The 25,369-nt window shown below is 39.4% G+C and overlaps 1 protein-coding gene across 14 annotated transcripts in view; it reads left to right on the forward strand.

The window, feature by feature from the left end:
• Positions 1 to 25,369, forward strand: part of LOC139761747 (chloride channel protein 2-like) — a 618,856-nt gene that overhangs the window by 387,983 nt on the left and 205,504 nt on the right. For 13 of the 14 annotated variants that reach the window (XM_071686178.1, XM_071686169.1, XM_071686168.1 and 10 more), the window contains 2 exons: positions 11,570 to 11,608; positions 24,493 to 24,752. In XM_071686178.1, coding sequence (XP_071542279.1) covers positions 11,570 to 11,608; positions 24,493 to 24,752 — 299 coding nt within the window. The remainder of the gene's footprint in view (positions 1 to 11,569; positions 11,609 to 24,492; positions 24,753 to 25,369) is intronic. The other variant, XM_071686173.1, reaches the window with a different exon arrangement.

Below are 25,369 nucleotides of genomic sequence, written 5' to 3' on the forward strand. Positions count from 1 at the left end.
TGTGTTAATTGATGGGCACACAAAAGAGATACTTTTAGATGTTAATGTGCTGAGAGGTGTAACTGGAGGGATGTCTGATCATTATCTTGTGGAAGCAAGGTGAAGATTTATAGAGGTTTTCAGAAAAGAAGAGAGAATATTGGGGTGAAGAGAGTGGTGAGAGTAAGTGAGCTTGGAAAGAAGACTTGCGTGAGGAAGTACCAGGAGAGACTGAGTACAGAATGGAAAAAGGTGAAAACAAAGGACGTAAGGGTAGTGGGGGAGGAATGGGATGTATTTAGGGAAGCAGTGATAGCTTGCGCAAAAGATGCTTGTGGCATGAGAAGTATGGGAGGTGGGCAGATTACAAAGGGTAGTGAGTGGTGGGATGAAGAAGTAAGATTATTAGTGAAAGAGAAGAGAGAGGCATTTGGACGATTTTTGCAGGGAAATAATGCAAATGACTGGGAGATGTATAAAAGAAAGAGGCAGGAGGTCAAGAGAAAGGTGCAAGAGGTGAAGAAGAGGGCAAATGAGAGTTGGGGTGAGAGAGTATCATTAAATTTCAGGGAGAATAAAAAGATGTTTTGGAAGGAGGTAAATAAAGTGCATAAGACAAGGGAACAAATGGGAACTTCAGTGAAGGGGGCTAATGGGGAGGTGATAACAACTAGTGGTGATGTGAGAAGGAGATGGAGTGAGTATTTTGAAGGTTTGTTGAATGTGTTTGATGATAGAGTGGCAGATATAGGGTGTTTTGGTCGAGGTGGTGTGCAAAGTGAGAGGGTTAGGGAGAATGATTTGATAAACAGAGAAGAGGCAGTAAAAGCTTTGCGGAAGATGAAAGCTGGCAAGGTGGCGGGTTTGGACGGTATTGCAGTGGAATTTATTAAAAAATGGGGTGACTGTATTTTTGAGTGGTTGGTAAGGTTTTTTAATGTATGTATGACTCATGGTGAGGTGCCTAAGGATTGGCTAAATACTTGCATAGTGCCATTGAACAAAGGCAAAGGGGATAAAAATGAGTGCTCAAATTACAGAGGTATAAGTTTGTTCAGTATTCCTGGTAAATTATATGGGAGGGTATTGACTGAGAGGGTGAAGGCATGTACAAAGCATCAGATTGGGGAAGAGCAGTGTGGTTACAGAAGTGGTAGAGGATGTGTGGATCAGGTGTTTGCTTGAAAGAATGTATGTGAGAAATACTTAGAAAAGCAAATGGATTTCTATGTAGCATTTATGGATCTGGAGAAGGGATATGATAGAGTTGATAGAGATGCTCTGTGGAAGGTATTAAGAATATATGATGTGGGAGGCAAGTTGTTAGAAGCAGTGAAAAGTTTTTATCGAGGACGTAAGGCATGTGTACGTGTAGGAAGAGAGGAAAGTGATTGGTTCTCAAAGAATGTAGGTTTGTGGCAGGGGTGCATGATGTCTCCATGGTTGTTTAATTTGTTTATGGATGAGGTTGTTAGGGAGGTGAATGCAAGAGTTTTGGAAAGAGGGGCATCTATGCAGTCTTTTGTGGATGAGAGAGCTTGGGAAGTGAGTCAGTTGTTGTTCACTGATGATACAGCACTGGTGGCTGATTCGTTTGAGAAACTGCAGAAGCTGGTGACTGAGTTTGGTATAGTGTGTGAAAGACGAAAGGTGAGAGTAAATGTGAATAAGAGCAAGGTTATCAGGTACAGTAGGGTTGAGGGACAAGTCAATTGGGAGGTAAGTTTGAATGGAGAAAAACTGGAGGAAGTAAAGTGTTTTCGATATCTGTAAGTGGATTTGGCAGCGGATAGAAGCAGAAGTAAATCATAGGGTTGGGGAGGGGTGAAAGTTCTGGGAGTGTTGAAGAATGTGTGGAAGTAGAGAATATTATCTCGGAATGTAAAAATGGGTATGTTTGAAGGAATAGTGGTTCCAACAATGTTATATGGTTGCGAGGCGTGGGCTATAGGTAGAGTTGTGCAGAGGAGGATGAATATGCTGGAAATGAGATGTTTGAGGACAATATGTGGTGTGAGGTGGTTTGATCGAGTAAGTAATAATAGGATAAGAGAGATATGTGGTAGTAAAAAGAATGTGGTTGAGAGAGCAGAAGAGGGTGTTTTGAAATGGATTGGTCCATGGAGAGAATGAGTGAGGAAAGATTGACCAAGAGGATATATGTGTCAGAGGTGGAGGGAAAGAGGAGAAGTGGGAGACCAAATTGGAGGTGGAAAGATGGAGTGAAAAAGATTTTGAGTGATTGGGGCCTGAACATGCAGGAGGGTGAAAGATGTGCAAGGAATAGAGTGAATTGGAATGATGTGCTATACCTGGGTCGATGTGCTGTCAATGGATTGAACCAGGGCATGTGAAGCATCTGGGATAAACCATGGAAAGTTCTGTGGGGCCTGGATGTGGAAAGGGAGCTGTGGTTTTGGTGCATTATTACATGACAGCTAGAGACTGAGTGTGAACGAATGTGACCTTTTTTGTCTTTTCCTAGCGCTACCTCGCGCACATAAAGGGGGAGGGGGTTGTTATTTCATGTGTGGTGGGGTGGCGATGCGAATGAATAAAAGCAGACAGTATGAATTATGTACATGTGTATATATGTATATGTCTGTGTGTGTAAGTAAATGTATACATTAAGATGTATAGGTATGTATATGTGCGTGTGTGGATGTGTATGTATATACATGTGTCTGTGGGTGGGTTGTGCCATTCTTTCGTCTGTTTCCTTGTGCTACCTCACTGACGTGGGAGACAGCAACAAAGCAAAATAGATAAATATATATATATGTATATATATATATTATGTTATTAGGTACAGTAGGGTTGAGGGTCAAGTCAATTGGGAGGTAAGTTTGAATGGAGAAGAACTGGAGGAAGTAAAGTGTTTTAGATATCTGGGAGTGGATCTGGCAGGGGATGGAACCATGGAAGCGGAAGTGAATCATAGGGTGGGGGAGGGGGAGAAAAACCTGGGAGCCTTGAAGAATGTGTGGAAGTTGAGAACATTATCTCGGAAAGCAAAAATGGGTATGTTTGAAGGAATAGTGGTTCCAACAATGTTGTATGGTTGCGAGGCGTGGGCTATGGATAGAGTTGTGCGCAGGAGGGTGGATGTGCTGGAAATGAGATGTTTGAGGACAGTGTGTGGTGTGAGGTGGTTTGATCGAGTAAGTAATGTAAGGGTAAGAGAGATGTGTGGAAATAAAAAGAGCGTGGTTGAGAGAGCAGAAGAGGGTGGTTTGAAATGGTTTGGGCACATGGAGAGAATGAGTGAGGAAAGATTGACCAAGAGGATATATGTGTTGGAGGAAGAGGGAACAAGGAGAAGAGGGAGACCAAATTGGAGGTGGAAAGATGGAGTGAAAAAGATTTTGAGTGATCGGGGCCTGAACATGCAGGATGAAAGGAGGGCAAGGAATAGAGTGAATTGTATCGATGTGGTATACCGGGGTTGACGTGCTGTCAGTGGATTGAATCAGGGCATGTGAAGCGTTTGGGGTAAACATGGAAAGCTGTGTAGGTATGTATATTTGCGTGTGTGGACGTGTATGTATATACATGTGTATGGGGGTGGGTTGGGCCATTTCTTTCATCTGTTTCCTTGCACTACCTCGCAAACGCGGGAAACAGCGACAAAGCAAATAAAAAAAAAATATATATATATATATATATATATATATATATATATATACATATATATATTTTTTTTCCCACGTGTCGTAGAAGGCAACTAAAGGGAATGGGAGTGGGGGGCTAGAAACCCTCCCCTTCTTGTATTTTAACTTTCTAAAAGGGGAAACAGAAGAAGGAGTCACGCGGGGAGTACTCATCCTCCTCGAAGGCTCAGATTGGGGTGTCTAAATGTGTGTGGATGTAACCAAGATGAGAAAAAAGGAGAGATAGGTAGTATGTTTGAGGAAAGGAACCTGGATGTTTGGGCTCTGAGTGAAACGAAGCTCAAGGGTAAAGGGGAAGAGTAATTTGGGAATGTTTTGGGAGTAAAGTCAGGGGTTGGTGAGAGGACAAGAACCAGGGAAGGAGTAGCACTATTCCTGAAGCATGAGTGGTGGGAGTATGTGATAGAGTGTAAGAAAGTAAACTCTAGATTGATATGGGTAAAACTGAAAGTGGATGGAGAGAGATGGGTGATTATTGGTGCCTCTGCACCTGGGCATGAGAAGAAAGATCATGAGAGGCAAGTGTTTTGGGAGCAGCTAAGTGAGTGTCTTAGTAGTTTTGATGCACGAGATCGGGTTATAGTGATGGGTGATTTGAATGCAAAGGTGAGTAATGTGGCAATTAAGGGAATGATTGGTGTACATGGGGTGTTCAGTGTTGTAAATGGAAATGGTGAAGAGCTTGTAGATTTGTGTGCAAAAAAAGGACTGGTGATTGGGAATACCTGGTTTAAAAAGAGAGATATACATAAATATACGTATGTAGGTAGGAGAGATGGCCAGAGAGCATATTGGATTATGTGTTAATTGATAGGTTCACGAAAGAGAGACTTTTGGATGTTAATGTGCTGAGAGGTGCAACTGAAGGGATGTCTGATCATTATCTTGTGGAGGCGAAGATGAAGATATGTGGAGGTTTTCAGAAAAGGAGAGAGAATGTTGGGATGAAGAGAGTGGTGAGAGTAAGTGTGCTTGTGAAGGAGACTTGTGTGAGGAAGTACCAAGAGAGACTGAGTGCAGAATGGAAAAAGGTGAGAGCAAAGGACATAAGGGGAGTGGGAAAGGAATGGGATGTATTTAGGGAAGCAGTGATGGCTTGCGCAAAAGATGCTTGTGGCATGAGAAGCGTGGGAGGTGGGCAGATTAGAAAGGGTAGTGAGTGGTGGGACGAAGAAGTAAGATTATTAGTGAAAGAGGAGAGAGGTATTTGGACGATTTTGCAAGGAAATAATGCAAATGATTGGGAGATGTATAAAAGAAAGAGGCAGGAGGTCAAGAGAAATGTGCAAGTGGTGAAAAAGAGGACAAATGAGAGTTGGGGTGAGAGAGTATCATTAAATTTTAGGGATAATAAAGAGATGTTTTTGAAGGAGGTAAATAAAGTGCGTAAGACAAGAGAACAAATGGGAATATCGGTAAAGGGGGCTAATGTGGAGGTAATAACACGTAGTGGTGATGTGAGGAGATGGAATGAGTATTTTGAAGGTTTGTTGAATGTTTTAGATGATAGAGTGGCAGATATAGGGTGTTTTGGTCGAGGTGGTGTGCAAAGTGAGAGGGTTAGGGAAAATGATTTGGTAAACAGAGAAGAGGTAGAGAAAGCTTTGCGGAAGATGAAAGCCGGCAAGGTGGCAGGTTTGGATGGTATCGCAGTGGAATTTATTAAAAGAAGGGGGTGATTGTGTTGTTGACTGGTTGGTAAGGATATTTAATGTATGTATGACCCATGGTGAGGTGCCTGAGGATTGGCAGAATGCATGCATATTGCCATTGTACAAAGGTAAAGGGGATAAAAGTGAGTGCTCAAATTACAGAGGTATAAGTTTGTTGAGTATTCCTGCAAAATTATATGGGAGGGTATTGATTGAGAGGGTGAAGGCATGTACAGAGCATCAGATTAGGGAAGAGCTGTGTGGTTTCAGAAGTGGTAGAGGATATGTGGATCAGGTGTTTGCTTTGAAGAATATATGTGAGAAATACTCAGAAAAGCAAATGGATTGGTATGTAGCATTAATGGATCTGGAGAAGGCATATGACAGAGTTGATAGAGATGCTCTTTGGAAGGTATTAAGAATATATGGTGTGGGAGGAAAGTTCCTAGAAGCAGTTAAAAGTTAAAATCAAGGATGTAAAGTATGTATACGAGTAGGAAGAGAAGAAAGTGATCGGTTCTCAGTGAATGTTGGTTTGCAGCAGGGGTGCATGATGTCTCCATGGTTGTTTAATTTGTTTATGGATCGGGTTGATAGGAAGGTGAATGCAAGAGTTTTGGATAGAGGGGCAAGTATGTAGTCTGTTGTGGATGAAAGGGCTTGGGAAGTGAGTCAGTTGTTGTTCGCTGATGATACAGCGCTGGTGGCTAATTCATGTGAGAAACTGCAGAAGCTGGTGACTGAGTTTGAAAAAGTGTGTGAAAGAAGAAAGCTGAGAGTATATGTGAATAAGAGCAAGGTTATTAGGTACAGTAGGGTTGAGGGACAAGTCAATTGGGAGGTAAGTTTGAATGGAGAAAAACTGGAGGAAGTGAAGTGTTTTAGATATCCGGGAGTGGATTTAGCAGCAGATGGAACCATGGAAGCGGAAGTGAGTTACAGGGTGGGGAAGGGGGCGAAAGTTCTGGGAGCGTTGAAAAATGTGTGGAAGGCAAGAACATTATCTCAGAAAGGAAAAATGGGTATGTTTGAACGAATAGTGGTTACAACAATGTTATATGGTTGCGAAGCATGGGCTATAGATCGGGTAGTGTGGAGGAGGGTGGATGTGTTGGAAATGAGATTTTTGAGGACAATATGTAGTGTGAGGTGGTTTGATCAAGTAGGTAATGAAAGGGTAAGAGAGATGTGTGGTAATAAAAAGAGTGTGGTTGAGAGAGCAGAAGAGGGTGTTTTGAAATGGTTTGGTCATATGGAGAGAATAAATGAGGAAAGATTGACAAAGAGGCTATATGTGTCAGAGGTGGAGGGAATGAGGAGAAGTGGGAGACCAAATTGGAGGTGGAAGGATGGAGTGAGAAAGATTTTGAGTGATCGGGGCCTGAACATGCAGGAGGGTGAAAGGCATGCAAGGAATAGAGTGAATTGGAACGATGTGGTATACCAGGGTTGACGTGCTGTCATTGGATTGAAACAGGGCATGTGAAGTGTCTGGGGTAAACCATGGAAAGTTTTGTGGGGCCTGGATGTGGAAAGGGAGCTGTGGATTTGGTGCATTATTCAGGACAGCTAGAGACTGAATGTGAATGAATGTGGCCTTTGTTGTCTTTCCCTAGCGCTATATCGCGCACGTGCGGGGGGAGGGGGTTGTCATTTCATGTGTGATGGGGTGGCGACGGGAATGAATAAAGGGAGCAAGCATGAATTATGTACATGTGTATATATGTATATGTCTGTGTACGTATATATATGTATATGTTGAAATGTATAGGCATGTTTATGTGCGTGTGTGGACGTGTATGTATATACATGTGTATGTGGGTGGATTGGGCCTTGCGTTCGTCTGTTTCCTTATGCTACTTCGCTAACGCGGGAGACAGCGACAAAGTACAATAAAAAAAATATAATAATACATATACTTATCAACATGTACACAGACATATGCATTTATACACATGTACCTATTCATGCTTGCCTTCATCCATTCCTGGCATCACCCCACCCCACAGGAAACAGCATCGCTACCCCCTGCTTCAGTGAGGTAGCTCCAGGAATACAAACAAAAAGGCCAAATTTGTTTTCACTCAGTCTCTAGCTATCTTGTATAATGCACCGAAAACACAGCTCCCTATCCACATTCATGCCCCACAACCTTTCCATGGTTTACTCCTGACATTTCACATGCTGTGGTTCAGTCCATTGACAGCACATTGACCCCAGTATACCACATCGTTCCAATTAATCCAATTCCTTGCAAGCCTCTCACCCTCCTGTATGTTCAGGCCCCAATCACTCAATAACTTTTTTCAGTCCATCCTTCCATCTCCAATTTGGTCTCCTGCTTCTCCTTGTTCCTTCCACTTCTGACACATTTATCCTCTTTGTCAATATCTCCTCACTCATTCTCTCCATATGTCCAAACCATTTAGCACATCCTCTTCTGCTCTCTTAACCTCACTCTGTTTATTTCCATACATTTCTCTTACCCTTTCATTACTTACTCGATCAAGCCACCTCACACCACATATCCTCAAACATTTCATTTCCAACACATCCACTCCATACAGTCCTATCTACAGCCCATGCCTTATAACCATATGATATTGTTAGAACTACTATTCCTTCAAACATAACAGTTTTGCTCTCCAAGATAACTTTCTCTCCTTCCACACATTCTTCATCGCTCCGGGAACCTCTGCCCACCTTCCTCACCCTGTGACTCACTTTCACTTCCATGGTTCCATTCACTTCTTAGTCCACTCCCAGACATTCAAACCCACATCCCAATTTACTTGTCCCTCAATCCTAGTGAACCCAATAACCTTGGGCTCATTCATATTCACTCTCAACTTACTCCTTTCACACACCTTTCCATACTCAGTCACCAATTTTTCTGTTTCTCACTCGAACTAGACAACAGAGCTGCATCATTAGCAAACAAGTGACTCACCTCCCAGGCCCTCCCATCCCCAACAGACTGCACATTCGCTTCTCTCTCCAAAACCTCTCCATAGTTTACCCTGGACTTTTCACATGCCCTGGGTCAGTCCATTGACGACATATCGACCCCGATATACCACATCCAATTCACTCTATTCCTTGCATGCCTCACCCTCGTGTGTGTTCAGTCCCTGATCACTCAAAATCTTTTTCACTCCATCCTTCGTCCTCTAATTTGGTCTCTCTCTCTTCTCTTTGTTCCCTCCACCTCTGATGCATATATCCTCTTTGTCAATCCTTCCTCACCTATTCTCTCCATATGTCCAAGCCATTTCAACAGACCCTCTTCTGCTCTCTTGACCACACTTTTTATTTTCACACATCTCTCTTACCCTTTCATTACTTACTCGATCAAACTACCTCACACCATATATTGTCCTCAAACATTTCATTTCTAACATACCCACCCTCTTCCGTACAACCTTATCTATAGCCCATGTCCCGCAACCATACAATATTGTTAGAACTACTGTTTCTTCAAACATACCCAGTTTTGCTCTCTGAGATAATGTTCTCTCCTTCAACACATTCTTCATTGCTCCCAGAACCTTTGCCCCCTCCCCTGCCCTGTGACTCACTTCTACTTTCGTGGTTCCATTCGATGCTATGTCCACTCCTAGATATCTAAAACACTTCACTTCCTCCAATTTTTCTCCATTCAAACTTACATTCCAATTAACTTGTCCCTCAAGTCTACTGAACCTAATAACCTTGCTTTTATTCACATTTACTCTTAACTTTCTCCTTTAACACATTTTTCCAAACTCAGTCACCAACTTCTGCAGTTTCTCACTTGAATCAGCCACCAGAACTGTATCATCATTGAATAATAACTGACTCACTTCCCAGGCCCTCTCATCCCCAACAGACTGCATACTTGCCTTTTTCTGCAAAACTCTTGCATTTACCTCCCTAACCACTGCATCCATAAACAAATTAAACTACCAAGGGGACATCACACACTACCACGAAGACCAACCTTCACTGGGAACCAATCACTTTCCTCTCTTCCTACTCGTACACATGCCTTGCATCCTTGGTAAAATCTTTTCATTGCTTCTTGAAGCTTACCTCCCACACCATATACTCTTAATACCTAGAAAGCATCTCTGTCAACCCTATCATATGCCTTCTCCAGATCCATAAATGCTACATACAAATCCATATGTTTTTCTAGGTATTTCTTACACACACATAAATCGTGAGTGTACATAAGATGCAGGTGGAGCCACAAGGATGTAGAAAATGTGTCAAGCACTTTCTTCTGATAAGATCGTAAGGACTGAGTACAGATAAAGAGAACCTTGATATAGTATACCCGCCATCACTGCATGGGGCAGGCAAGTGATTTAAGAATCAAGTGAAGGTATTATGAAACAAGTGAGAGGATTAGGGCACAAGTTACCCTTAACAACCTCCCGTCTCTCAAGGTACAAACTCAGTTTAACCCATGTTCCCAGAAACATGTTTGCAATTTTTTCTATGATAAAGCTATGTAATTTATATAAACCAGCATTTTGATTGATAGTAATAACTATACTATGTTTTATAAGGGATGATTCAACAATAATTGTATCTGTCACTGAGTTATTACATGTGATAATCTTAACACTGCTCCAATGAATTTGATGACCAAAATCTTTTGGGTGAACGAATATTGCATTAGATCCTTAACCATCCCTAACGTACATTAAGAACCATACCAATTTGACAAATGTAGAGTGAGCAGTTACAGAATTTCTTATAAGACTTTCCCTAACTATGATTTTGTTGTTGAAGACTACTCTCTCTCTCGTATACTGTTTGCCATTTCCCACTTTAGCGAGGTAGCGTTAAGAACAGAGTACTGAGCCTTTGAGGGAATATCCTCACTTGGCCACTTTCTCTGTTCCTTCTTTTGGAAAATTAAAAACGAGGGGAGGATTTCCAGCCCCCACTCCCTCCCCTTTTAGTCGCCTTCTACGACACGCAGGGAATACGTGGGAAGTATTCTTTCTCCCCTATCCTCATTAATTATAAAAGTTTTAGACAAAACTTGAGCATTAAGCAGGTTCTCACAGTAAAGTAGTAACAACAAGTCTTTCTTCACTAATGGTTCTCTAGATTTAACATTGTGAAAAGACTTTCTAGCATGATAACAAGTTGAATCAAGGAAATGTTACTGTAATTTATAACCAGTGTCATAGATATTGCAGAGTTTATCATCACTACATTCATCATCATATACTATGTCAATCATTTTAAATCTTAAAGGTTATGATCAGGTCACCCCTTCTCTTGTCTCTCTTCCAGTATGGGCAAATTTAAAACATGTAGCCTTTCCTTGTAACTTAGCTCTCTTAATTCTTCCACCATCTTTGTTACCTTCCTGTGGACCCCTCTCTATTAGCTTTTTGTGTTTCTTTAGGTGTAGTGACCAAGATTGAGGAGCATATTTTAGTTTTGGCCATATGAAGGATATGAACAGCTTGCTAAATTTTTCCTCATCCATATACTTAAAAGCTCTTTTGATATTTGCTAGTAGACAGTTTGTTTCCTAACTATTGGGACTTCCTAACATGGGACTTTAGGAACAGGTTAGGGATGGTGTCAGCTCCCAGATTCTTCTCACTCACACTCCTGAAGATTATTTCTTGCTAGATAATAATAATACTGAAGCCTTCTCTCAGCTTGTCCAGTATTCATTGCTTTACATTTACTTGGGTTTAATTTCATCATTTGTATATGATACCAACTTTGGAGTCTGTTTAGGTTCATTTGTAAGTTGATGCAATCTTTTTCACTTATGACTTTGGCATCAACTACATATATAAAGAGTCTGTTTAGGTTCATTTGTAAGATGATGCAATCTTTTTCACTTTTGACTTTTGCTTCAACTACATATATAAAGAGTTATTCATCATCTCATGAATCATATTTCTTAGTTTTTTGATGTTGCAGTATACACATGTTTGGAAAAGGGAAATGCACAAATTGTCAGTAATATTTGTATAATATGATTTTTTTTTGTTGGGTTAGAACTTCTATACTGTAGCTTGAGCCAGATTGATGATTGACCATTGTTATATAAATACTTATGGTGAACAAGGATATCAGTTATGTCAGTATCTTATGTATCAGTTCATAACGGATTATTTCAATATTTGTATCTCATAACTGCAGGTAAACATCACAGAAATATTATATATGGTTCTCTTTATGTATAACAGATAAGAATTTTTTTTGAACCAGGCTTAATTATCTATAACTGATTTTTTGGTGTAACAGTAATGACTGCAGTTGCTGGCTTTGGCTTGACCTTCCAAGGTAAGGTATCAAGTGGTGAGTAGTACAGAGTGTGGCTTATCTAGAGTTTCAAGAGTGACACTTACTGTGCTTCAGATTCCTGTCTGACCCTCTCATGTGCATATACATACAAGCTAATTTTGCATAAAGGATTTGCCCATTACTGATTTTATGCAATCAGTTTGTGAATCCACCTAATTTTTTTTATAGAATCATAAGATAACCACTTGACAAACAAATGAAATATCATAGTCTTGCTTTTATGCATTTGTAAATGACTTCATTAAATATTTTATCAAATTATGGACATTTTTAGGCATTTTTGTCTGCTTGACTGAAAGGAACCAGATAGTTATCACTCTTTGGCTCAAATGAACTAATGTATATTGACAATAAACCTCTGGATTTTTTCATCCATTAGAAAGTTCTAGAATTTTTTAGTAGTAGTAATTGATGTATGATGACAGCTCTAGTGAAGGTTTGATTACCATCACATTGCAATTTTGACCACAAGGAAATGCGCCCTGGAAGGTTATAGGGGTCCCCAGGACTGGGGTTTAGCAGAATATTGAAAAAAATATAGTATGATCAGTTAATAAGATATATCAAGAAAAGTTAAAGTAAGAGGAAAAATCTGGTAATTCATCCATATTTGGTGCTGTACAGACATTTAGATTTGGCATGCTGCACGAGCTCAGCTTAATGTGTTTTTAGTGACTTGTTTTGACTCACATCTTTGTTTCTTCTCTGCCACCACCAATGGATTACTGATACACAAAACCTTTTCTTAATGCTACCAAAGACTATCATGATTAGCCACTACTTGACATTAGGCTATGCCTGGGCTGTACCTTTACCAGTCTTGTTTTGTGGGTATCTTAGTAACTAGAAATCTTTCTCAGTATTATTTGTAGTTGTTTGTGCTATAACGCATCTCAGCATACCCTTAAAATACACCTTTCTGTTGAAATGACAACAGGAAAAGGCAACCCCTGCAAGTACTGCTAGGGTTGCCTCAGGGGAAAACATTGTATTATAAGGATAAGTAGCTTTGTGATTTTTTCCTAGTGCTAATTTCATTTGCTTGTGATATAAGGCACATCTTTTAACTGATTGAAATGCCTCTTAATTTAGGTGAGGGCAGAAAAGAGGCATCCCATACAAGTATGGATAAGGACTTCATAAATGTACAAGTATGGCAAGGGTCCTTTAGGGGTTAATGAAGGATCATAAACTCATTGAATCAGTCAGATGTTATAACTTTGTGGAAAGAATTATATACAATTTCAGATTTATTTTATGACATAATTTAGCACAATTTTATCCCTTGGGATAGGGGACTAAGAATACTTCCCACGTATTCCCTGCGTGTCATAGAAGGCGACTAAAAGGGAAGGGAGCGGGGGGCTGGAAATCCTCCCCTCTCATTTTTTTTTTCATTTTCCAAAAGAAGGAACAGAGGGGGCCAGGTGAGGATATTCCAAAAAAGGCCCAGTCCTCTGTTCTTAACGCTACCTTGCTAACGCGGGAAATGGCGAATAGTTTAAAAGAAAAGAAAAGAAAATTTAGCACAAAATTGATTGCTTTTTGGTTAGTATCACTGATTGTAATGTGATCATATTCTAAGCAAGAACACAGCAGAGTTAAACATTTCATTTGGTAAGGTTTTTATCATGTCAAACATAGACTTGTCATTGGAGAAGATGGTCTGAAATCACATGAACATTTGGAAAGTATGTGCGAGTTACTTGCTTGATGTGACACAAGTAAGCATTATTGGGTTGTGCTCTGATTGTGTGATCTAATCCAATGTGATAAATTGTAATTACTAAGTGAATCAATGAAACAGCTACATCAGAGATTTTGGCTTCACTGTCAAAATGCAGTGAATCTTAACTAGTTTAAGGATATAGATTTATTTACAAGTTTCTGTTAGACATTATGTGCTGAAAAATCATAATAGATAATTTTTTTTCTGATCTCTAGCTTAGTAGTCAAAATAACTTGAAATATTTAAATGGAATTGAATGTCAGCTATGTCTGCTTTTTGTCACTTTCATCCCAGCTGTAATTGAATGGGTTGGTCAAATGCAGAAAGATATGCACATTTTTTGGCAATTATTTTGCATAGCTTAGAACCTTAGTCAAAATCTTAAAGTGTGACGAAGGCAAGTATACCAAATTTCTCAGGGATACAGAATTATCTACAAGTTTCTGTTAAACATTGTGTACTGAAAAATTATTGTGGAGTTTTTTCTTCTCTTATTTTTGGTTCAATGGTCAGAATAACTTGAAAATATTTAGATGGCATTGAGTGCCATCTATATCTGATTTTTGTCACCATCAGCTCAGCTCCCATTAAACAAGGTGGGTCAAATGCAGAGACATGCACATTTTTTTTTTTTTTTTTTTGAAATTATATTGCATAGTTTAATACCTTACCTTAGTCAAAATCTTAAAATGTGACAAAGGCAAGTATACCAGATTCTTTGGGAGCAGACTTGCTATTCTTTGTCCATTAGATAACACTAACACAGTTATTTTTAAATATTCATTATGTTTTTATGGTCTATATTCTACAAAAACATTCATTATAACAAGACTGCAACCCTCTGGCTTAGATAAAAATTGCTTGGTGAAGAAACCATCTGAGCACAGTTATTGCATATCCAGGAGGGGATCTTCTCAATCTAGCCAGTCCTGAACATGCTTTACTCATTAAGACTAATGTATCTGTCTACTTAGTAAAGAGGATACAGTATGAACTAAAAATGCTGCCATATACAAGCAAGTGCAGTATTTCTCCCTCCACACTTTTACAATAATGCTAACTATGGAGGAAGACAGCACCAGATTCATCTATTCTGCATTCTTGATAAATCTAAAGTCACCTCTGTCTCTGAAATGCATCTTCATTTTACCTTTGACAAATGATATTCACTACATCTCCTGCTCATGTAACTCACTTCTTTCTCAGAAATCCTATCATTATTTCACCTTAACAAGATTGATGGGCTGCCTTCTGGAGGCATCTCATTACCATGAAAATTTATTTTGTGGTTTATAGGCAAATGATGTAGCCAAAATTGTCCTGAATCTGATGATATCTTGCATAAGACCATTAAGTAACTGAAAACCTTCCTATAAAAAGTTTAGTGTGAAATACCACTTCATTGTAGAATTTGGGATTTTGTTGTGAGCTTGATGCAACTGATGCCTTCCAAGATGAACACCACTTATACAAAGAGATGGTGATCACTTGATCACATTCAGCCAATTACTACATTGCTGTTCCCTCTCAGATGGTAGATCCACTTCAGTCAGTGTTTATATCACATGTGGGAATTTTTAAGCATACTTTTCTTGTTATAGATCAATGATAAATCTCATTTATGGTGGAATCAACTACCTCAACTACCTCAGAAATTAGTTCACCATTTTAGTGCAGCCAAATAGCCCAGGAATGTGGAAGAATTGAGAAAAACAAAGTTCAAAAAGTTGCAGTCTTTGCTTGCTGTAAAGTGTAGGAAACAAAAGTATGTGGAGGCTAGAAAAATCAGCCCACCATGTGCTAGGTGATATATAGCTGCTTTTGCATGACTGCTGAGTGATTAGTGAATACAGTATTAAAATGCTTATATTCAGAAGAAGGTGCATGTATGTGCAGTGAAGTGAAGGAGAACAGGTGGTTGGTACATAATAATACATAATAATATGAGCATTTTTCAGTGACTATTCATTTTATTATAGTTGATTAAAAGATGAGTCTGTAATTTATCTATCTGTCTATCTATCCATATCTTTGATGCGTGGTCTGTCCAAGAAATCCTATCAAGGGAGTGGCCACTGCATTCTCCACTTATTCTCCACTTATCCCTGACCTTACGTGCCTCCTTCACATACACCATTCCATGAATTCTTCCTTCAATTCTCTCCCTCCAGTATTCTTCCACTCTTTTTCCCCATGTCACTGATGATCTTCCTCTCATACCAACCCCTTCAGTTGTACTATCATACACTCTTCTTGTAAATTCCCAGTCTTGCATTCTTTCCACATGCCCAAACCACCTCAAAGTATTATGTTTCACCCACTTTACCACTCCATAATTCAATCCATTTGCATTCCTACCATAGTATATCTCATACACCCCTTCGTTTCTTTCTTCATTCCATCTAGTCATAGCACATGCTCTGCTCAATAAGCACATTTCTACAGCCTGGATTCTTGCCCTCTGTCTATATCCATGTTTCAGCTGTGTAAATCAGGGCTGAGAGGACTATGCTGTCCCATAATCCTCTCTTCATTTGCGTACTTACACCTCTTCCCTTAATTTTTCTGTTAGGGTACCCAGTGAATATTTTGCTCTGTACTGCCCTCTCCCATATCCCTCCTTCCATATCACTAAACTTAGCCAGGACAACTCCTAAATACTTAAATTCTCTTACCTCTTCCAGTCTTTCTCACCCCATATCCATTGCACAGTTTAGTACACTTTCTTCTTTCACCCTTTATTGTTTGACAGAATCTAGACTTTCATTCTGTTTCCTTTCAAACAACATTATTTTACTTTTAATTACATTAACCATCAACTGCCTATGCATACACACATCAGAAAATACACTTACAACCTCTTGCAACTTCTCTTCACTCTCAGCAACAACTCAGTATCATCCACAAACAGGCTTGCCACTGGCCACCATATCTCACCGCCACACTCCATCTCTGCACCCCTGGTCTCTAGTTTTGCTCTCATCTCTCTTATCACTCCATCCATTATACATTAAAAAGCCATAGTGGCATCACATAGCCCTGCCTCACACCCACATGTTTACCGAATCTTTTGCTCAACTCTCCATCCACTCTTACACATGCATTTGATCCTTTGCAGAAAGCTTTCACACCATCCAACACTTGTCCCTCTACCCCATATATCCTTAACACTCCATAAAGCATTCCATTTGACATTGTCATACACTTTTTCCAAATCTATAAAAGCCGCACACAACTTACCTTCACTAAATGCTTTTCCACAGTCATCTTTACAAAAATCTGATCCACACACCTCTTACCTTTCCTAAAACCCCCTGCTCCTCACATATGCTTCATTCAGTCACTTCCATCATTCTGTCAGGTAACATTCCTGCATACGCTTTTCCCAATATACTTCACAAACATACACCTCTGTAATTTCTACATATATCTTTAGCACCGTTTTCTTTGAATAAAGAAACTATGATAGCTTTCACCTAATCTTCAGGCACAATTTTCTGTTTCCATGTTAAATTGCATATCAGATTCATTAACTCCATCCCACTTTCTACTCCATACTTCAGCATTTTATCTGTGATCTCATCTGCTCCATGTGCCTTTCCTACCTTCAGCTTCATTATTGCCCTTCTCACCTCCCTTTTTGCTATAGGCCCCTGCACTTCCATCCTCTTCCCCCACATCATCAGTCCTTCAAAATACTTTTTCCATCTTCCTTTCACTTTCTCCTTTTGATTCAGCAACTCCCCTTCCTTACTACTCATATTTACATTTCCACTTTTACATCCACCTCTCCTTTTTTACCTCCTTCCTGTACAATTTCTTATTTTCCCTAAACTTTTCATGCAACTTGCATCTAAAATCTTCATCTACTCTTTCTTTGCTTTCTTCTATTAGCTTCTTCACATTCTGCTTATGCATTTTATATTATTCTTTCTTCCTTTCTTGAACTTCCACCAGTACATTGCTTTTGAGCAATCTACCATATGCCTTTTTTTCTGTTCCACAGCATTTCTAATTTCATCTGTTCTCCATGCAAGATCTCATGACCTTGTATCCAACTACTAATTCTGCAACCATTAATAGTATTTCTCTAAACATTTAAAACACTTCATTTACACATGACTGCATCCCTATATCCACTACACTTCCATCTAAACTTTCAGTTACGTTCCTTTCACACTCCTACTTGTGTTTTCTCTGATTCATCATCTCGCTTGCCAACACTTTTACCTCTTCATTCTTCCTTACACCATACCTCCACTTCTCCCTGATCCTCACCCCCACAATTTGGTCAGTCTCCAAAGAATCCTTTAACAACTTTAACATCTAGCATGGCATTTCTTAATCTTTCATCCACTGCCACATAGTCAGTCAAAGCCTTTTGCTATTCTTTTCTATCATTCCTCATCCATGCATAGCTGTGGATCGTCTTGTGCTGAAAAAAGGAGTTCGCAAAGAGTAAGCCCCTCTCAGCATGAACACCCATAAGATAACTTCCATTCTTACTTACTCCAGACACTCCCCATTTACCAACTATCTTGCAAATTTCATTACATCCCACTTTCACATTTATATCATCAATTACGACCACATTTCTCTCATTCTCAAAACTGTTTATACAGTCATTCAAATTTCTCCAGAGAATCTTCCTTTCACCCTTACTTCATACAATCTTCATATTCACAGGCACATATACACAAAACCATGCATACTTCACAATTCCAGTCATTTCTTTCCCCTACTATTCTGGATCCATTCAGTCCATTCTCTGTAGCACCCTCCTACACTCTTGGTGATAGCAAAATGGCACATACTTCTTTCCCTATTCCCTGAAAGTGTTCAAATCTCACTGCTCCTTCCAAGCCCTCCCGTAACTGCCTTTCATTTCCATTTTCACTCCATACACCTTGCCCAAGGGTATGGGTTTCCTCAATCCCCAGCACATCCATGCTGCAACTTTTAAACTTCTCCATAAACTCCCTTTTTTCACTCTCACCAGTCGTTACATTTACATTTATTGCCATCACCCTCAATTGTTCCTCTCTTTTACTCCATGGCATAACTGGTAGACCCCTGTACCATTTCTTAGCCTTTTGTGCCCCACCCTAGGCAGGCCACTGGCAGAGAGTGACTCCAGCACAGAATTTCCAGAGGCAGCAAGGCTCCAAAATTGTCCCCCCCCCAAAAAAAATGAATAAAAAGCAGCAGCACACCTCAAGTGTTTGTATTTGAAAGACTGCCCTTATGGAACTGGGCAATGCCTCCCCCTTTAGTTCCACCCATAAGGGTGTAGTAATGAGGTCACCATGAGAATGTGGGGCAAGACTTGGATACTGTAGAAAACTAAAGTATCCCCTTGAGGTACTGAAATTTGAAAATATTCCCTGATTTTGTGTCCTTTCACAGTAAAAGCTCTTCCTTACCTCATTGGTTATGATACTGCCTCTGCATAATAATATTCCAAGTTATTGAGTGTTGTATTGAAGCTAATGGTACATGTTCAAGAATGTGAAAAATATTTTAAGTACAGCAGTAAGCATTAAAAGGTTTAGGGTCTAACAAAATGAAAGTCACAAAGGATGAAATGAATGGCAAGTATCAGATTCATAAATGATCTTGTTTAGTTTTTATGTTCTTGACAGTATAATGCATTACGATTATATTTTAGTTGTCATTTTTTTTTGTATTTACAAACAACAATATAATGAATACTATAACATTTTGATAACTAGTACTGTATCAATTTTCATGATTTCATCTCATAGTTTTTTCATTCATCCAGCACTCTCTAACTATGTAAGTAATTCTTTACATCATAGAAAATTTCCTGCTTAGTTTCGTATTGTAAAGAATTGATTACTTTCACCATGGTCAAACTGGTTTAGAATCTTTATGGTTTTGATCAAGTCTGCTTTTACTATCTTTTCTCTTGTTTGAAAATTTGATGGCCTTTAACCTATCACTATGACCTTACTTGCCTCTCTTATTTAAGGAACTATCTTTGTTACCCTCCTTTGAACTTTCTCTTTTAGTTCTTTGTGCTATTTTAAGGCCAGTGATTAAAGCTGAGAAGCATATTCTATTTTAGATCTATTAAACCATGTGAAAAGGTAGCTCAGCAATTATCTTTTCCATGTCTGAGGAAGAGAATGTTGTAAGGGGTGTCACAAAGGATTGTATTGGCATCAGTATTGTCTGTAGCAGTGATATCCAACACAAATGAAGAAGTAAAAGACTGCATATTAAGATGTGTTGCAGGTGATAAAGTGAGATAAGATTGGAAGAAAACAAGAAGAACCAAGATTTAGCTGTAAGTTACAGATGGGTATAAAAGGAACTTGATGAAATATTTCGAGAAATAATGAATTGCAAATATATAGAAACACTAACAATTTAGCATTTACAAATTACAAAAAATGTTTTCTGTATGTGATGGAAATTATACGGTAAGATGGTCAACATCCATGTGAATGGCAAAGTTGAATACTGCTGTGACACAATTTCAAGAAAACAAACCCAGAATTATTAAGCGCGAGAAAATTCAGAAACTTTACATGCAGAAGTGAAGGAGTGGAGTATCATGGAATACTTACGAAAGAAGAAAACATGATAATATATGGATTGCAACAAATAGGGGAATGAAAAATGCACAAGCTGAAACTTCATGATAGGGAAAAGAGGGTTAGATCTGAGTGAATACCTTGTCATACATTGAAAAAGATATATTTATTTATTTTGCTTTGTCGCTGTCTCCTGCGTTAGCGAGGTAGCACAAGGAAATGGATGAAAGAATGGCCCAACCCACCCACATACACATGTATATACATACACGTCCACACACACAAATATACATACCTATACATCTCAACGTATACGTATATATACACACACAGACATATATATATGTATATATGTACATATATACCCTCATGTGCACGAGGTAGTGCTAGGAAGACAACAAAGGGCCCCATTCGTTCACACTCAGTCTCTAGCTGTCATGTAATAATGCACCGAAACCACAGCTCCCTTTCCACATCCAGGCCCCACAGAACTTTCCATGGTTTACCCCAGACTCTTCACATGCCCTGGTTCAATCCTTTCATGCCTTTCACCCTCTTGCATGTTCAGGTTCCAATCACTCAAAATCTTTTTCACTCCATCTTTCCACCTCCAGTTTGGTCTCCCACTTCTCCTCGTTCCCTCCACCTCTGACACATATATCCTCTTGGTCAGTCTTTCCTCACTCATTCTCTCCATGTGACCAAACAATTTCAAAACACCCTCTTCTGCTCTCTCAACCACACTCTTTTTATTACCACACATCTCTCTTACCCTATCATTACTTACTCAATCAAACCACCTCACACCACATATTGTCCTCAAACATCTCATTTCCAGCACATCCACCCTCCTCCGCACAACTCTATCCATAGCCCACGCCTCGCAACCATACAACATTGTTTGAGCCACTATTCCTTCAAACATACCCATTTTTGCTTTCCGAGATAACGTTCTCGACTTCCACACATTCTTCAAGGCTCCCAGAATTTTCGCCCCTTCCCCACCCTATGATTCACTTCCACTTCCATGGTTCCATCCGCTGCCAAATCCACTCCCAGATATCTAAAACACTTTACTTCCTCCAGTTTTTCTCCATTCAAACTTACCTCCCAATTGACTTGACCCTCAACCCTACTGTACCTAGTAACCTTGCTCTTATTCACATTTACTCTCAACTTTCTTCTTTCACACACTTTACCAAACTCAGTCACCAGCTTCTGCAGTTTCTAACATGAATCAGCCACCATCAGCAAACAACAACTGACTCACTTCCCAAGCTGTCTCATCCATAACAGACTGCATACCTGCCCCTCTTTCCAAAACCCTTGCATTCGCCTCCCTAACAACCCCATCCACATACAAATTAAACAACCATGGAGACATCACACACCCCTGCCGCAAACCGACATTCACTGAGAAAAAGAGGGCAAATGAGAGTTGGGGTGAGAATATCATTAAATCTTAGGGAGAATAAAAAGATGTTTTGGAAGGAGGTAAATAAAGTGCATAAGACAAGGGAACAAATGGGAACTTCAGTGGAGAGGGCTAATGGGGAGGTGATAACAAGTAGTGGTGATGTGAGAAGGAGATGAAGTAAGTATTTTGAAGATTTGTTGAATGTGTTTGATGATAAAGTGGCAGATATAGGGGGTTTTGGTCGAGGTGGTGTGCAAAGTGAGAAGGTTAGGGAGGATGATTTGGTAAACAGGGAAGAGGTAGTAAAAGCTTTGCGGAAGATGAAAGCCGGCAAGGCAGCGGGTTTGGATGACATTGCAGTGGAATTTATTAAAAAAGGGGGTGACTGTATTGTTGACTGGTTGGTAAAGTTATCTAATGTAAGTATGACTCATGGTGAGGTGCGTGAGGATTGGCGGAATGCTTGCATAGTGCCATTGTACAAAGGCAAAGGGGACAAAGGTGAGTCCTCAAATTACAGAGGTATAAGTTTGTTGAGCATTCTTGGGAAATTATATGGGAGGGTATTGACTGAGAGGGTGAAGGCATGTACAGAGCATCAGATTGGGTAAGAGCAGTGTGGTTTCAGAAGTGGTAGAGGATGTGTGGATCAGGTGTTTGCTTTGAAGAATGTATGTAAGAAATAATTAGAAAAGCAAATGGATTTGTATGTAGCATTTATGGATCTGTAGAAGGCATATGATAGAGTTGATAGAGATGCTCTTTGGAAGGTATTAAGAATATATGGTGTGGGAGGCAAGTTGTTAGAAGCAGTGATTGAAAAAGATACTAAGCAAAAATATTTGCATTCATCAAAAAGAAAGAAAAAAGATGAATGGAGAGATTATTTAATGTTCTTTTGGTTAAAATAGCAAACATACAGGGGGTGAGTCTGGAAATCTTTAAAAGAAAATTAATTCCAGATGAGGCCAAAATCATTAAATTATGCATTTCACTAGTAAATTGCATAATAACGGTATTATCAAACAAGTATGTGGCAAGTGCTACATACTAGCCCTTCCTCATGACATCTCATCATAGATACCTGTAAGTAGGTTGGTTCTGATATATAGTCCAGGAGCCTGAATACTGTGGACTTATCACTGGCAAAGCAATTGTACTTTTTCTATAGTTGCTTAATTGTGGTTAAAGTAATTTTTATTATTTCATTGTATAGAAGTTGATTTTCTTATTATCACTACTTGGAAGATGTCTTTTTCTTGATAAAGTAACTTTTTCATAAGACATGGTGGTGTTGAAGACCACCTCATAACACAGTGATAGAGTTGATAGAGATGCTCTGTGGAAGGTATTAAGAATATATGATGTGGGAGGAAAGTTGTTAGAAGCAGTGGAAAGTTTTTATCGAGGATGTAAGGCATGTGTACGTGTAGGAAGAGAGGAAAGTGATTGGTTCTCAGTGAATGTAGGTTTGCGGCAGGGGTGTGTGATGTCTCCATGGTTGTTTAATTTGTTTATGGATGGGGTTGTTAGGGAGGTAAATGCAAGAGTTTTGGAAAGAGGGGCAAGTATGAAGTCTGTTGGGGATGAGAGAGCTTGGGAAGTGAGTCAGTTGTTGTTCGCTGATGATACAGCGCTGGTGGCTGATTCATGTGAGAAACTGCAGAAGCTGGTGACTGAGTTTGGAAAAGTGTGTGGAAGAAGAAAGTTAAGAGTAAATGTGAATAAGAGCAAGGTTATTAGGTACAGTAGGGTTGAGGGTCAAGTCAATTGGGAGGTGAGTTTGAATGGAGAAAAACTGGAGGAAGTGAAGTGTTTTAGATATCTGGGAGTGGATCTGGCAGCAGATGGAACCATGGAAGCGGAAGTGGATCATAGGGTGGGGGAGGGGGCGAAAATCCTGGGGGCCTTGAAGAATGTGTGGAAGTCGAGAACATTATCTCGGAAAGCAAAAATGGGTATGTTTGAAGGAATAGTGGTTCCAACAATGTTGTATGGTTGCGAGGCGTGGGCTATGGATAGAGTTGTGCGTAGGAGGATGGATGTGCTGGAAATGAGATGTTTGAGGACAATGTGTGGTGTGAGGTGGTTTGATCGAGTGAGTAACGTAAGGGTAAGAGAGATGTGTGGAAATAAAAAGAGCGTGGTTGAGAGAGCAGAAGAAGATGTTTTGAAGTGGTTTGGGCACATGGAGAGGATGAGTGAGGAAAGATTGACCAAGAGGATATATGTGTCGGAGGTGGAGGGAACAAGGAGAAGAGGGAGACCAAATTGGAGGTGGAAAGATGGAGTGAAAAAGATTTTGTGTGATCGGGGCCTGAACATGCAGGAGGGTGAAAGGAGGGCAAGGAATTGAGTGAATTGGAGCGATGTGGTATACCGGGGTTGACGTGCTGTCAGTGGATTGAAGCAGGGCATGTGAAGCGTCTGGGGTAAACCATGGAAAGCTGTGTAGGTATGTATATTTGCGTGTGTGGACGTATGTATATACATGTGTATGGGGGGGGTTGGGCCATTTCTTTCGTCTGTTTCCTTGCGCTACCTCGCAAACGCGGGAGACAGCGACAAAGTATAATAAAATAAGATAATAGAGGGATGACATTTTCTTCATATTGTAATATTTTTCCCTTGTGATCTCTTGTTGCAATAGCAGTAAAGGATTATCTAATTGCTTCATTGATACATTCTTATAAACAGCTGTTACCTTTACACATGGATATTTTTAGTTTTGATGGGTTTCAAGATAATTGATAAATGGCATGAATCTCTTGCATTTGGAATGTTATATAACTGGTTGCTGTGTAACACTGTTGTCATCCCTTGCTACATACAGCTTGAATTATTTGATAGACATTGTAATTATTTTGCTTTTCTTCATATGAAATAGTATTTTATTTTTAGTCTTGCTATTTTTTTCATGGAATATCTATAGAAAAATAAGAACTTTAACCTCTGAGCAGCAAATTTGTGTGTGATCATTGAGTGCATTGTATCAGCATGTATTGCTGTCTGCCTTTCTGTGGTTTATCTTCCTTAATGATATGAAAAAACAGATATAATTGTATGTTAAAAAATCTTGGGATGTAAAATTAGATTTATACCAAAATAATAGTATATATGAGTCATTAAGGAACTGATTTTTTTTTTTTATTTCTAGATGAGAAAAACTCACTGTTAATAACAGCAGCCTCCAGTGCAGCAACCACTTCCATGGTCCCCACCTCAACTGTTAGCAGCATCACCACTACAGTATCAACCCCTAGTATTGTAACTCCACCAACTATAATTCCCACCACAAGCATGGCAGAGGACTTTGGAAACAAAGGCCGAAGACCCTCAAGATTTGAAGTTACAAAAGTTGAAACTCCATCTAAACAGAATGAATCTTCAGTGACTTTGCAGATAGACCCTGTTGAGGTATGTTTAGGGGAAATACCAAACAAAACATTAGATTATGGGAAGGTGCTTTACAGTATTGTATTGTTGGTTATGGGGAACTACAAAGCAACAAAGTTGGTTACAGGGGAGATCCTAAGCAAAACACTAGATTATGGTAAGTACTGAAATCTATATTAAGTTGTAGGAAAGGTACTAAGCAACTGAGTGGTTCTCAGGAAGGTACTGAGCAACTGTTCAGGTCATGGGAAAATACCACGTAGCATGCTTCTCACTGAGGAATTATTGAATAGATAGGTTAATCATGGAGTTTCAGAGCAGCTAAATTTATCATTGGGTATTAACAACAAAGCAGGTGAAAGAAGTATTTGGCAATGAAATTAATAACCTTTAAATCCTCAGATTTAATCATAGGCATAATGTATTGAGCTGGAATGTTGTTCAGTATTGTCATAAAAAAGAATTATGAGTGACTTTAGGTCTATTTCACTTTCATTGGTGTTAGAGGGTATTGATTTTGTGGCAGATAGCTTTGGTTTAAGTCTTGGCAAGGATGTGAGAGCACATATGTTTCGAAACAAACTTTAGGGGAGAACTAGTGAACAAGTTGTGACATTAGGAAGGGATCAAGCATCAAA

The sequence above is a fragment of the Panulirus ornatus genome, chromosome 41 (assembly GCF_036320965.1).
Source record: "Panulirus ornatus isolate Po-2019 chromosome 41, ASM3632096v1, whole genome shotgun sequence".
In the NCBI taxonomy this organism is placed as follows: Eukaryota; Metazoa; Arthropoda; class Malacostraca; order Decapoda; family Palinuridae; genus Panulirus; species Panulirus ornatus.